At 38.5% G+C, this 13,967-nt stretch overlaps 1 protein-coding gene and 1 long non-coding RNA gene across 5 annotated transcripts in view; one reads left to right on the plus strand and one right to left on the minus strand.

The window, feature by feature from the left end:
- LOC115336754 overlaps positions 1 to 2,069 on the plus strand; it is a 38,991-nt gene extending 36,922 nt beyond the window's left edge. The window contains exon 5 of the long non-coding RNA XR_003921901.2: positions 1,291 to 2,069. This is a non-coding gene — a long non-coding RNA (uncharacterized LOC115336754). The remainder of the gene's footprint in view (positions 1 to 1,290) is intronic.
- ADAMTSL1 (ADAMTS like 1) overlaps positions 1 to 13,967 on the minus strand; it is a 489,531-nt gene that overhangs the window by 75,004 nt on the left and 400,560 nt on the right. For all 4 annotated transcript variants that reach the window (XM_030004255.2, XM_030004254.2, XM_030004257.2 and 1 more), the window contains one exon: positions 3,251 to 3,552. In XM_030004255.2, coding sequence (XP_029860115.1) covers positions 3,251 to 3,552 — 302 coding nt within the window. The remainder of the gene's footprint in view (positions 1 to 3,250; positions 3,553 to 13,967) is intronic.

Consider the following 13,967-nt stretch of genomic DNA (forward strand, 5'->3'; position numbering starts at 1 on the left):
CTGAAGTCAGCCAACATTGTTGTGGGTTTCCTTCTTTACAAGGTCGCCCTGTATTTTCAAGCCATTTTGCTATTCAAGTAATCTCTCGAAAGACTTAAAATAAGTTGTAAAAAGGATAGCCCATTGAAAGAATAAAACAAATGGTAGTGATTTATTTCTAGGAAAGGAAACCAATTAAATATTTATACATAAACAATATGTTCTCTACGCGGTCATGTTCAGTATCTTTCCAGCTCAGTCATTTTTCTGTTCAGCATGTTATCATATTGTGTACAGCAAACAGAGGCACATGGATTCCCCAGGACAGACTGCTCCTGGCTGCAGAACAGAGGTGGCTCTCTACCTGATGGGAAATGTCACTGTGTTCAAGTTACTGGTGTCTACTTTGCATTGATCATTCATGCAGGCCTGACAGCAAGACCAATCTGATGAAGCCAGGAGAGAAGGACTGCTAATCCATAGGAATGGAAACCAGGAAAGTACTCTTAAGTCTGTGGAAAGAAACCACTGAGTCCTCCCACATGCTGGTGACATCATTCTGTTTGCTAGGGATACAGCTCACTTACCATCTGTATATGTTGGATGTTTTTCTTCTCAGATCAAAATTTTGTAAACTGCTCCACAGCATCAGTTTCTCTGCTCTGAAGTGTGTCACTAATGAGCTCTTGACTGACTAATGGTTATCAATTACCTTAACACCTCTGCATTGCCTGTTTCAGTGCTGACTATCCAAAAGTGATTGACTGCAAGGTCTTGAATTCAGCTTTTCTCCATTTTTCAGACTGATGGCTTTGTTTTATCAAATTCATATAGCCAAGCTCTGATACTGCTGCTCTTCACTCTTCAGTATTCAACGTGCCCCAAACCTCCCAATAAGTTCATTCCCCATGCTTATTCCTGTCACCTAAGTAATCTCTGATTGTATTTCCAATAATTTTAGTCTATCCCACCAGCCTTCTACTCTGCTGATTATAATTTCCATACAGAGGTCCTTACAACTTTTTACCTTTTAAAGGTACTGCTAGAACCAGTAATCTTGCCTGACATGCTGTCAGGGTATTGAAGTAAAAGGCTCCTGCCTGAATTTACAATTTAACAAGTCTGTGGTTGCTAGACTATGTATTGACACAGTTTCTGGCTCTAATACTGACTTGAAAAAAAAAAAAATAATTCTGGCTTGTTCCAGCAGCAAACAAATGCGCTCAGAATCACTTTCTTCAGCTTATCCTAGAATCTCGCACTGCGTACATCTCAGCATACTGATAACATCTGTCTTTCTGTTTTTGATAGGTCAATTCGGCAAATGGTTATAAGCTTTAAATTGAAGATGGATCATTGAACGCTTAGAGAATATAGAGACTTTTGGTTATCCATCAGAAGTTCCACGGAACAGAGATAATTAAAAAAAAGTATATGAACTTCAGGATGTTTATTTGCCAAGTAACTGAATTCTAAACACTATTTACTGCACGACATTACCAGAACAAAAACCTGTCTGTTTTAAAATTGCTTCCCCTGAAAAAACCAAATCAGTTCTCAATAGGAAATCACAGTATAAAAGGGTGTAAGGGCGGGACATGAATCTAGGCAGTTTAAGTACACTTTCAAAATACCATCAAATGAGATTTTCTGTGTTTATATCTACCAGAATAGAATAATTGTTACATGATATCTGATGACAGCTCTGGGAAATACAGCCACTAACAGCAGACTAAATGACTAACTAATTCCTTCTGGCTGCTACTTCTGGGAGGTGAAAGGTTACTTCTGCATCTATCCAATTTCTTCTCTTGAGACTCCAAAAACAATAAAATTAGTTTGACCAGTCTTGCACCTATGGCTACAAAAACATCTGACTTAGCATCTGCTAATCTGGGAAATTAGGAGTTGATGTCAGACAAAAAGAAATCTTAGCTAACATTTTTGCAGACAATTGGAAGAGATTAAATTCATAAAGAAAAATGTCTCTGTCATATCAGTCTGAGTTATATTTGAAAAATCAAACACAGTCACTATATGCAAAGAAATATATGAATCCCTTCATTTCAAGAGGATATTTCTAGAAGCTGTTCAGGTTTCTGAATGCACAGCGTGACAAATTGTTACTACTTGCTAACAGCCTCGATATATGACAGATAGTCCTGTAAAGTCAGTGTTCATCACCACTTAGCATACACTAGTGTCATATTTTTATGTAGGAAACAAAGTAATAGTGGCAATGGTCTGACAACCTTCTGTGAACTGCTCTAAAGACTGACTACCATCTGCAAGCTAAAAGTAAGCATAGAAATCCTTTGCATTATTTTCTACTAACTGTGTTTTTTAAGTTTGTAACTGATTACTGGTGAATCTGTACAGATCACACTATTAACCATTCATAAAGTGCTGAATGGTTTCCAGTTCTACAGTATCTATTCTGTATTTATGTACAGTAATCCTTTTTTAAATAGCCTGAAACTTGTAATGTAAAAAGACAGCAGCTGGAGAAGTCTAGGTTTAATTTAAAAAATACTGCAGTGGACATATGTCCCAGAACTAGCTAGACAAAATGATGGGAAAAAAGGGTATCAGAGAACTGTGCATTAATAGTCTATAACATGTGGAACCTGAGACCTTGATGAACTTTGAGAAACTCCAAGTGCCAAGCCTGCTAGCTTCAGACAATCACACCATTAATGCCTTTTTACCATATGTTTTCTTTTGCACTGGGATCGGAGCTAATGTCTCATAGTGATAGGAGTTAGGCAACTGGCTGAGCCCTTAGAATATCAATAATTTAATGCATCTGCTATGGGAGGACAATTTACTTCCACATGTTTATACTTGCACAGTACAAATCAAGAGAGAAAAACTAAAAATGACACATGATTCTTAGCCTGTATCACCAGACCACTTTAACATTCAGTCTCTTTGCGTGAGTGCCTTTTGACTGATCAGCTGATACAGGGAAACAGAAATATGTGACCCATTGATCACTCTTGGTGACAGCCTGAGCATGGAGCCTGAAAGTCCTAGACTAAAATATGTTGTGCGCATGGGTTTTTTTCACAGTTTTCATCCATGCCTTTTCAAATACAGTTGGACTTGATGATCTTATGGTTGGACTCTGTAATCTTAAAGGTATCTTCCAACCTAAATGATTCCATGTTTCTAAATGGCTGTAGCAAAGCAGTGTGTCCATGGGTGTTAACTGTAAAGCACACATTGCAAGAGCGAAAGCAAATCCATCACAGAAACACTTTGCACTTACCTCCTCCACAGGACTCTGAACACTCCGTAAAGCCCTCATACTCCCAGTCATACAGCTCATCAAACTCCTGTAAGCTGCCATACAGCAGCTCAGTTTCCTCTGGGGTATGTTCGGCTGTGTCCCCACTGCAGGGACCACTGTAACAAGCTCTCTGAGACACAGGTTTGGGACCTTCACATTCATCGATGGGCAAGTCAGCCACAGACTGAGAGAAAGAGAGGAGCACTTGACATTTCACAAGCCGCACCTGGCTGCCCACTCCACAGGTGACACTACAGGTGGACCAAGCCTCAGGAATAAACCTGTGAAAGGAAGAAAGCAAGGCATGTTATGTCCACAAACAGCCAGGCAAGCAAGTATAGTCCTGTGCAGGCTAAACTGTGTTTAATGAGAAAAAAACGCTTCCCCTCATCATAGGGCTATTATGAAATACCCATAAGAGCCATGACATATTGTTGACAACTTAATGGCAACAGTGGAAGGGCTCTCAAGTACTCATGTGGAGTGTCTCTTTATATCCAGGAAGACAGACACACGCTTAGAGCACCTGCCTTGATCCTAAAACGTCTCTGTGCAAGCCATCCTACAGTCTCCCAATGTGCATCATGATCCCACTAGCTACTTTTTGCTAGTATTTCACCTAGATCACCTTTGCCTTAGTTGATACCACAATTATGTCACTAGTAAGTATTGAACAGGCTGCTGTTATCAGCTAGTTGCAGTATTACAGGGAAAATAACTTCAATCATTGTTGCTGTATTGCAGTAACCATTTTTACACCATAATTTGAAGCCATAAAAAAGATAAAGAACCCACCATATCTTTAGCTCCCTCCCCTGCCGCCTGCCCCCCCCCCCCCCCCCCCCAGTACATTTAATTTCCCTTCTCATTAAAAAAAAACAGTGTTCCATTGCTATTCTGGATTTCTCTGGCTGTTGCTCTTGTCTCACTGATTAGGAACCCTTACATGCTCCAAATTTTTGCCTCTGAAAGTCCATACATACTTTAATAAAAGCACCTTGCAGCCATCATCACAATAACCAAAACAGACTGAATTCCTCTTTTTTTTGTTTGTTTTTGTTTTCCTCAACAATGGAATAATTTCTCAGTTTTTCTGTGCTGTCGCCACTTTTTCAACATCTTAAAAAAAAATCAGTGCTGGAAATTGGCCTAGCATTTTACTCTAACATCAAGCAGAAGGGTCACATTCAACTCCATACCACATCATTACCACCTTGTTTAAATGTAACACACCTTGTTTTGCTGGGTTCATGTTGATCTATGCTCATTCCTAAATCTTTCTGGAAACAATGGTTCCAGGGTACTCCATGACCTGTGTTACTTATGGTTAGACACCTGATGTTGGTGGTATTGAATCCTGGTTACAGTATGGTTCAGATAGCTTTGTCTGACTGTCTTGTCTTCTCTATTGGCCATTCTGCCAAGCTTGCTGCCATGGGCAAATTCTAAGACAGTGGTTTTGGTATACTTCAAGGGCTAGAACAGAAGAGTGAGTAGCTGGATCTGGCACTGATCCCTTAAGAACCTCACAGGAACAATCCCTATTGATAACACTCTCCCATTAACAATAAGTGTTTGGGATCTGTCAGCTCCTTCAAACTCAGCACGTTTTCCTTTACTGATATTTTTGAGTGTTAATCTAATGAACTGAAAGCTTTGTGTGATAGAGTCAACTGCCTGAGAGAAATTTAGGTCTTTCAGCACCTAATCATAGGCATTAGCAAAATTTGTCAAATAAATCAGAGTTTACGGGATGTATTTTTGATGAAAACAGGCTGCCACTGACAGTATTCCTCTCCTTTTGGTCGTTATTTAGATAGGCCACAACAAACTTGGACAGCTTTGCCCAGGACTGAAGGCAATACATACTTCTGTCTCTTCTATGGTCTAGGGCTACTTGGGGCTATAGGAAACTCATTTCTCACATTGAGAATCCCATGAACAGTCTGATAGGAAGAAAAAGGAAATTTAGTTTTGTGATCTGCATCTTTGAAAGTATTTTTATGCCCTTCTCTCTTTCATCCACCACCTTTCTGTAGTTGACAAAAAGACTTTCCCTTCACTCTGGAGTTAAAAAAAGAATCCAAAACCAAGAAGGGAACATGGGGCACCCCCACTGTGTATGTACCAGGATCCCTGACTGGAATAGCATCGTCTCCTAAAGCAGAGAGTGTGCATCTCTTTACCCACTCTTTCTGGGTATTTATAACGTTGTGTTATAAACCTGATATCCACTGCTAGCACTATACACCTGAAGTAATAGAAAGGAAAGAAATGGATTGTATATATTATTGGAACATTTGAATGTTCCAATTTTATAATGCTGTTACAAAGACCACAAGATTTCTTCCTGGAGCAAAGTCTTTGAGAAACTAACAATGCAAAGTGATTCCATTCGCTATTCGGAGACATTTTATCTTAAAAAATCAGTCTAGTTTCAAAGATTATATCCTTCATTTTCAAAGAATTATAGTCTTCAATAGTACAGGTGGGCCACTCATCTTGTTTTCTCTAAGACTGTGCCACTGCTACAACACTATTTTGATGTGGAAAATCTCCTGTCACAGATTAAACAGACCATGTCAGCCAATATGACTTAGATATTTTGATTAGTTTAAATGTATAGCTTCTTGATCTGACAAACTGAAAGGTAGAAATTCTAATTAGGTTACAAAAAAAAGGCACTGGTCTTCATCAGAAGCTGTCTTCCTTAACATTGTGAATTGTTGTGTAACTTTGCTTTGTTGAAGAGCTGCTGTATTCCAAACCAAAAGGGATGATATTTTGCTAGTTATTAAAATTACTCATTTAGAAAAACAGAGATAGTTCATATACTCAGAATATTTGCGCATGATGTATATTACACATACAAACACAGGAACAAAAGAGAGAGAGGACACAAAAGGGAAGTAAGAACATTATTAAAGCAGACTGGATCCTTTCTGCAATGAGGCTTGATCTATAAATGCCACATATTATATTATTTTACCCTAGTCAGCAACTCATAATGAAAACACTGGAATACCTTCAGGAAATTATATTTTATTCAGCTTTCTAGACCCAATTTCTACATTTTAAGTGATAAATTTGGAAGTGTAATTTAATTCTAATATAACTGTTGGCTGCTAAAGAGGGTGTTGGTAGAATGAAAAGAGTTGAAAGCAGAAAGAAAGGGGGGGAAAACCCAAGAAAACCCTGCAAACAAAATCTCCCTATAGGACTTGTTATTAGATACTGAACATTTATGTAATGTGAACGTATAATATAAATATACAATGGTTCTGAATTTTCCATCATCCTAAACCCAGGAAATTACAAAGGCTTTCAGATATCTTTGTGTGGTCATTAATGATAAATGTTGCCAAATTGTGATCATAAAACACAAAAAGTATGTGAATAATAAGCAGTCAGTTACATGGGTTTAAAGTTATTTGTTCTGCATATAGTGTACCTTCCACTGCACAGCGTTGTGCTTTTCTGTATGCTACCATCTGAGCCTTCTTTGAAAATGGAAGTAGTGGAATAGATTTGGTAGTAGTGGAATAGAATCCTGAGAAGTAGGATTTTTTAGAAAACAGGAAATGATAGAGGTGTTTCAGTTGTCATTGCATGTTGTTTAATTATATCCCACTGCAATAATAGTCCTTATAGTAACAACCCTCATAAGACAATGGCAATAACTAGTTCTCGTAATGCAGCAGTAGTAGCTGTCAGCCGGAACCCAACTGTGCTAATAGCTGTACAAATGAAAAATAAGTTGCCTATTGCCTCGAAGAGATTACATTATTTCATAGCTCTTAGCATAATTCTCAGTGATTAGCATGTTGCCATTGCATCAAAGTTCAACTTCTTTTATTCCTCTGCACAACAGACGTGACAATGCTTCTTTCTCAAAGGAAAAATACAGCAGTAAGTGTGTTCTGAGAGCTCTAATGAATATTTTAAAGAGGAGTCTTTTGCTCCTATGTTAGAGAGATCACTATAAGGTGGAGAAGTGAAAGCTGGAAGAAGGGAAAATCATGACCTTGCTTTGTTATGACTGACTTAACCGTGTCTGCTGCTACTCAGCTGCTGAAGCGCTGACTACATTACAGCATGCAGCTGTGGGACAGCTGAAGGTTCCCTCCACCTGTCCCCCCCCGCTAAATGGGCACCTCTATGAGCAGCAGTGCTGTCAAACTGGAAAAGAGAAAAGGTTGGAATGAAAGGTGGAAAACTCCAAACACAACTGCGAGTTAAAAATGGATGTTCCTTATACACAAATGTCTATACTTGTTTCCTTGACCTGTGGGCACTTTTATGGTGATGGACCAGGAACCTTTTCCCATTATACAAACACTCTTGCAAAATAGTGAGCTCTGGATTTAAAAAAGGCATTGTATTTTTCAGTGGTTTTTGTTAGCTGTTGAGGTTTCACAATTTGCACAAGATTGTGTTCAGCTGAAGGGACTATTGCACCATTTGTCATGTGCACATTAGCTGACACTGGGCTGCATAATGTGTTCTAGAAATGGAGGAAAAAAATGCAATGCCATTGACATCGATGGACTTCTGCAGGAGTCATTCAGATGTGGTACTGAGCTGGTTTTGGCTCATTGCTTTTGTAGTGTACTACAATCACTGAAAATATATTTTAAAGAAATTTTAATATGACAGCAAAACCAACTTACCGTGTTTGTATGTAAAGCACTTAATACAAAATATTGGTCAAACTGTGAAATGCACAGCAGTCTAGCCTTCAGGCTGCACATCCAATGGACCTACAAATACAAGTGAACTGCAGCTGTTCACAGAATTTCATCCACACGTGAACACTGGGTAGATGCCACTTGCCTAACTCAATTTTGCAAGGATGATTTGCATTTGTAGATATTATTATTCACATTCAAACATGAGAATGCCCCTTTCAGACAACACTGTGTCTAGTGTTTTAAAAAAAAATTTCCTCTCTTTAAATTGTATAAAGGGAAGGTATTTTAAACTCTGGCTTTTGCAGACTAAAATGTGCTACGCAATGATCACTTGCATATAAAGGCAGCAAAAGGGATGTCAAAATTTAAGTTGAGAACAGTGATGACAATGGCAGTACTTAGTCTTGGGATAATGATATTTTTTCTTTCAAACTCTGGGCACATCTAAGGTCTGGTATGTATTCCCCTCCATATAGCAACATATACGTAACTGGGGAAGTCAGAAGAAGAGAAACACAAAGACAAAGTCAATGGTTAATAATGGGAGACCTTCCACAGCAAGTCATAGTGGGTTCAGGGTGAGACCCATGGAGAGCCCTGCTTAGTTTTGTGAAGATCTCCAGACCACTTGATGTACATGGCCACAGCTCTTCTGTCTAGGACTTGGGTTCCTACAATGTGTGTTATGAAGAAAAAAAAAAAGTGTATATACAGTCTGATGTCCATTGAGCTATGGAGAAAAATAGCTTATTTTCTTCACTGTCACTTAATTATGTATTGCCCTTAATTTTTATTGCTTAATGCTTTTTTTTTAATCCATCATTGGGTAGATCCATGGTTCAGACAAAGTCTGAGGTTTTGAGAATGGCGCATACCAGTTAGACTAGTGTTTAAAGGCACAGACACCTGTCTATTAAGGCATCTAATACTACCAGTGAAATAAAAGGCTCCGTGGCTTGTTCAAAGGCTTAGAAATTTTATGTGATAGAACTGGGAACTGAGCTCAGACTTCCAGACTCTTTGCCTTGAGCTGAAATGCAAATCTGTCCTTTTTCTGCAGGAAAGGCCACCTTTCCATAGGTTTTAAGGTGTGAATAACACCACAGGATGCTCACACACAGCATGGGTAGGTGCTGGTGCCATTGTTCAGAGAAGTGAAACAGAGGTCATGACCACTTGTCAGTAAAATCTCAGGGCTCCATCTGTAAGAGTAATGGCACCAGAGCCAGCTGCACAGGTCCAATTCCAATCTGAGTGATTATAATCTGTCCCTCTATAGTTTCTTCTCAGTTTAGTTTGAATATAATCTTTTCCTTCAGCTTTGTGTCAAATCATTCTATACCATTGGTGCTCTCCATAAATTCACTGCTACCTTTCTCCCCAGGGAAAGATAACTGCTTCTGCCTTGTATAGATATTAACATAAATCCTAAGTAGTGGTGACTGTCTAAAGGGGTCCTTGAATGAATAGATAGAAATCATTACCTAATGTTAGGCTGCTGCACTGCTGATCTTCCCTATGACCAACCACATATATAGTTTAATTTTTTTGCCATTAGTTCTTAATATGGACAAGTTTCCCTAAACTTCTTTCTTCCTCTTCACTACATGACACCAAAGTGAACAAGCAACAGCCTAGCAGTTGATAGTATCTGTCTATGTCCTCACTACCTTTTTTGGCAATCCAATAATCATATAACATATTTTTAAAGTAAAACATTTGTAAGATGTTTTAGAATTACTTATTAACCTGTGAATCAGGTACAAACATCATAATGGAAACTATTTAATAGGCAAAACCAAAATAAAATAGCTTATGTGTCTTTGGAAACATAAATACCTACTGAAAAGAAAGAAAGAGATATTGGGTGACTCTGCCACACTGGCCTCTCTGTCCATATCCAGTTCCCTGAGGGCTTTGGCCCCCTCCCTCCCCACCGATGCATGTCAGGAATTTCCTTTTGTTTTTTACTGAACTGGCCCCATCACTATGATGGTGCCATCTGGCATCCAGATATTATTGTTTGCCCTCTTCCTCCCCTCCCCCCCCAGCCCCCCCCACTTTTTATGGCTAGCACCAGGGTTATTTATGGCAGTATGTTAAAAGCTGGGTATGGTGTTAACATACAAAAGCATTTTTCAAGAGTTAGAGACAGAAATCTTTTAAACAACCCTTCACCACCCATAAAACCAATCTCATTATACATAGAAAAACCCATGCTTTTTTAATCATGACTGCTGCTCTTTCTGGCCCTGGTTGCCATGCTGTGCTGGTGTAATGAGCTCCAGTGAAAGAGGTCAGACAGAAAGATACTGTGGCTTCTCTCTCAGATAACATACTTCTAAAGCCTGCTGAATGGTCCCTTCAGAGATGGACAGCAATAGCAGAACAATATGTATGACAACACAGGACAGCAAGGACTCCTCACCTTAAACATTTGTCCTAACAAAGATTACAATACTTTCTTACAAACCTAGAGTATTTCATAGTAGTTCTGTCAGCAATTAATATTTAATTGACCCCATCTAGGGGTGCAGCAGGTCAGACAGCACAAACATAACTATCCCCTCGAGACTTCAAGTGGCTGAACTAGTTATGATTAATTCTTTGAGCAGCAGAACTGATGAAGATCAATTTAACATGGATTTATATTTGAAGACTGAATGCCCAAGCGGATTCTCTGGTATCTCTTAAGGATCGAATCCCTTTAGAAACCTTTCCTTGAACTGGGGAATTGTAGGGTGTCAGTTTTCTACCTAGTCATTTAGTTCAGTGAAATGTGGAAAATACTACCACTGAATTTCATGGTGAATATCAACCAAATTTGACAGAGGGTTAAAATTCTCTGTGATGACTTTATACCTCTGTCAAATTCAGTTAATAGGAATAAATTCAGACATTACTGAGAGAAGAGGAAGGCAACTGACAGATAGACATATACAGACAAAATTAAACTCTAAGACTTGCTTCCTTTAGAAATTCCTGAAGAAATAAATAATGGAAGGCACTACATACAGATGGAATAAAAATGAGGCATCTGCTGCTCTAGCAGCACACATTAGAGAATGATCACAAATCACAGGCGGAAGGACAATGTAAAAAAAATGTGTAACTTTATAACTCCTAGTATGCAATTTCATAACAGAAATCGTATTCAATAGAAAGTCATAAAAGTCACAAGACAGCAATACAGAGAGTCACAAATATGAGAACTCAATGCATAGAAGAAACCCACTGAAAATTACCAGCTTTAGTTTTTAAACTTCCAGTCAAAATAAACTTTGAAAAGGACAATATAGCTGCTTATAGATGGGGTTTGCTTTCTCTGCCTGAAGAATGATAAGGAAGAAAGGGTGACAGTGGTCAGGGAAGAATGGTCTGCTGGCTACAAAGAGCAACGCTATCTGTAGAGGAGAATGGTGGCAATGACTTGGTGGTGTAAGAAAGCTTGGGAAGAGCCTCAGATGAAGCGTAGGCAAACAATGTCCTTACTGACATCTGCCTAAGTGCAGTCATGAAATTGGTAATTACTGCACCAATACAGAGTGAATAGTAAAATCACATAAGCATAGCTTGTCTGAAGAAACTTCCATTACTCCAACTTTCATCAAACATGCTCATGAAACACAACACTGCCTTTTCAGCACCTGGCTTACTGTGCCCCCTGGATGCCTTTTGCTGTTCCTCCTGCTCTGCAACTGTTCCCCTTCCCCTCCATGCTGCCTCTCCTCTGCCCATTGTTTCCCCCCTGCTGAGCAAAGGAGTGGGGTCTCAAAGAAAACCCATACTGGCTGCCCAGCTCAACTCCCACCCTCAAACCCTGCTCAACTCCCACCCTCAAACCCTGCTCAGCCAGCTCTGCTCTATTGAATCAGAGAAAAAAAAGGGCTTCCTCAGAGAAGGGGAAGCAAGCAATTAAAATCGTTTTTTACAATCCCTTGTATGTTTTCTGAAAATATTTACAGCAAAGTAACACACTACAACATGCTTAGGAGTAAGACAGTAAGAAATTGATGGTCTTGTTCTAGTTACATAAATACACAGTCAGCAAAATAGCTGGCCACAATCACATGCTGTCTTATGCCAGCTAGTGCTTGATGCAACATTTAAAAACTCTTGACCATTCCAACCCTGAAATTAGCATGCACCTACACTCATCAGGCAAAATATGCGAGTGATTGACTGACATCTGTCAGCATGGTAGGCCGTGGAGTAGTATATTGTTTCTCTGCATAGCTGCAGAAACACAGGCCAAAAAGTGCATTATCACGTAACACGCCTTGCTTTTCAACTAGTTGGTGTATTTGAAATTCCCACACAGCTGAATGAGGACAAGTGATGCTACAAAACTGGCATCAGAGTTGATTGTTGGTTGTATCTTGGTGAGTTCTGAATGTTTTGTCTCCTTTTTTATGTCATTACATACAGTTTTTCGATCTAATAACCAGGACCTAAAACGAATAACTGTTTAAAGTTAGACATTAATGAAAAACACTATTAATAGTGAGGCACCAAAACCAATTTTATGTGCAAGTTCACTGCTCAAGGTCACTGTCAACAGATTAGATATTCTGGAATGATATGCAGATGGGTGTTAGAGTTTACAGATGGGGATTGCATGGATGGCCCTTTCAGCACAAGTTTTCTAAGTTTTTATTTGGTCTTTCTGTCTCATGCCTTAACACTAAAAAGCATTCCAAACTAAACATGAGGCATAGAGATCTCTGAGCTTTGGGAAACTGTGCATAAAGATCCTGACTTTGAGCTCTTTATTTTAGCTGTTAGTCAACACATATAAAAATCTATACTTGAATTTAATTTAATGTCAGGTTGATTTCTTATCAGCCTAAAATAAAGATTATACACCCTCCCAGAACTGTGCTTTGCAGGGAGAAAAAATTATACAAAATGCACCCCATAGCAGAATGAACCTCGTCTGGACTGTGCCCCACTGTATTGGTATGTTAGTATCCCACTGGTATCACTGAAGTGTTGCATGAGATGGGGTAAAAAGATTATGATGTCTTTGCAGAACAGGACCTTTATTGCCCCAGAGCAGTGAACTATAAAGTAAGGAGGTGTCCTAGCTGCACTTAAAACATTTTAAAGTTCTTAAACCCCTTTCCCTTTATATCTCTCAAGGTCTGTTTTAATATCACAAGTAATATACCCATAAGGTTTTCTAGAATATTTTATTAAAATACAGGTCATGATAAATAAAAGCCTCTTCATCTTTCCCTGTTGGTTACGCCTGTTCTCTACAACCCCCTTCTTGTTAATATTTAAAGCTACGTATACTCATATATATATATATATATTATTATGCTCTTTTTCTACAGTACTGTCAACATTGTTCGCAAAATTTATCAAAAAATTTGTTAGTGTAAAAAATTTTTCCAGATATGACCACGTATCAGTATGATTCCTTTTGATAAAATTCCTGATAATACATCTTCTTTATGTATGCTTCCAAGGGTTATTTACAGTTTGATAAAAGCACATTTAGCTAAGTGGTTTAGTATAGTCACAAGAAAAGTCACAAGATAATAAACTGCGCTTTACAAATGAAGAATGAGTACATTCACAAATATTGAATTTACTAGACTTTGACTCTGAATGAATCAGCCTACAAAGTCTATAAAACTCTGGAAACAGTTGAACAACTCATTATATTACATATGATAGCTACCACTGATATATATACACACACATATAAGTATGTGTGTTTGTATATGTGTGTATAAATGTGTGTGTGTACACATGTATATGTGTATATACATGTATTTATGTATACACATGGCAGCTGGATTAAAGTAATTTTTATTTTAACGGCTTTATTATGTATGTCTCTAGCTCTATTTCAATGTTTCATTTTCAAATTACTTCAATTCAGTTTAACCATGCAAAAACTGCAATCATACTGCATAAGGAACAATGTTTTTTGGTCTAATACACAGCTGCAGTTGCAATAAAAAGTGCCATGTGCTCAGCCATGAGGAACTGGA

Source organism: Aquila chrysaetos, chromosome Z (genome assembly GCF_900496995.4).
Source record: "Aquila chrysaetos chrysaetos chromosome Z, bAquChr1.4, whole genome shotgun sequence".
Lineage (NCBI taxonomy): Eukaryota > Metazoa > Chordata > Aves > Accipitriformes > Accipitridae > Aquila > Aquila chrysaetos.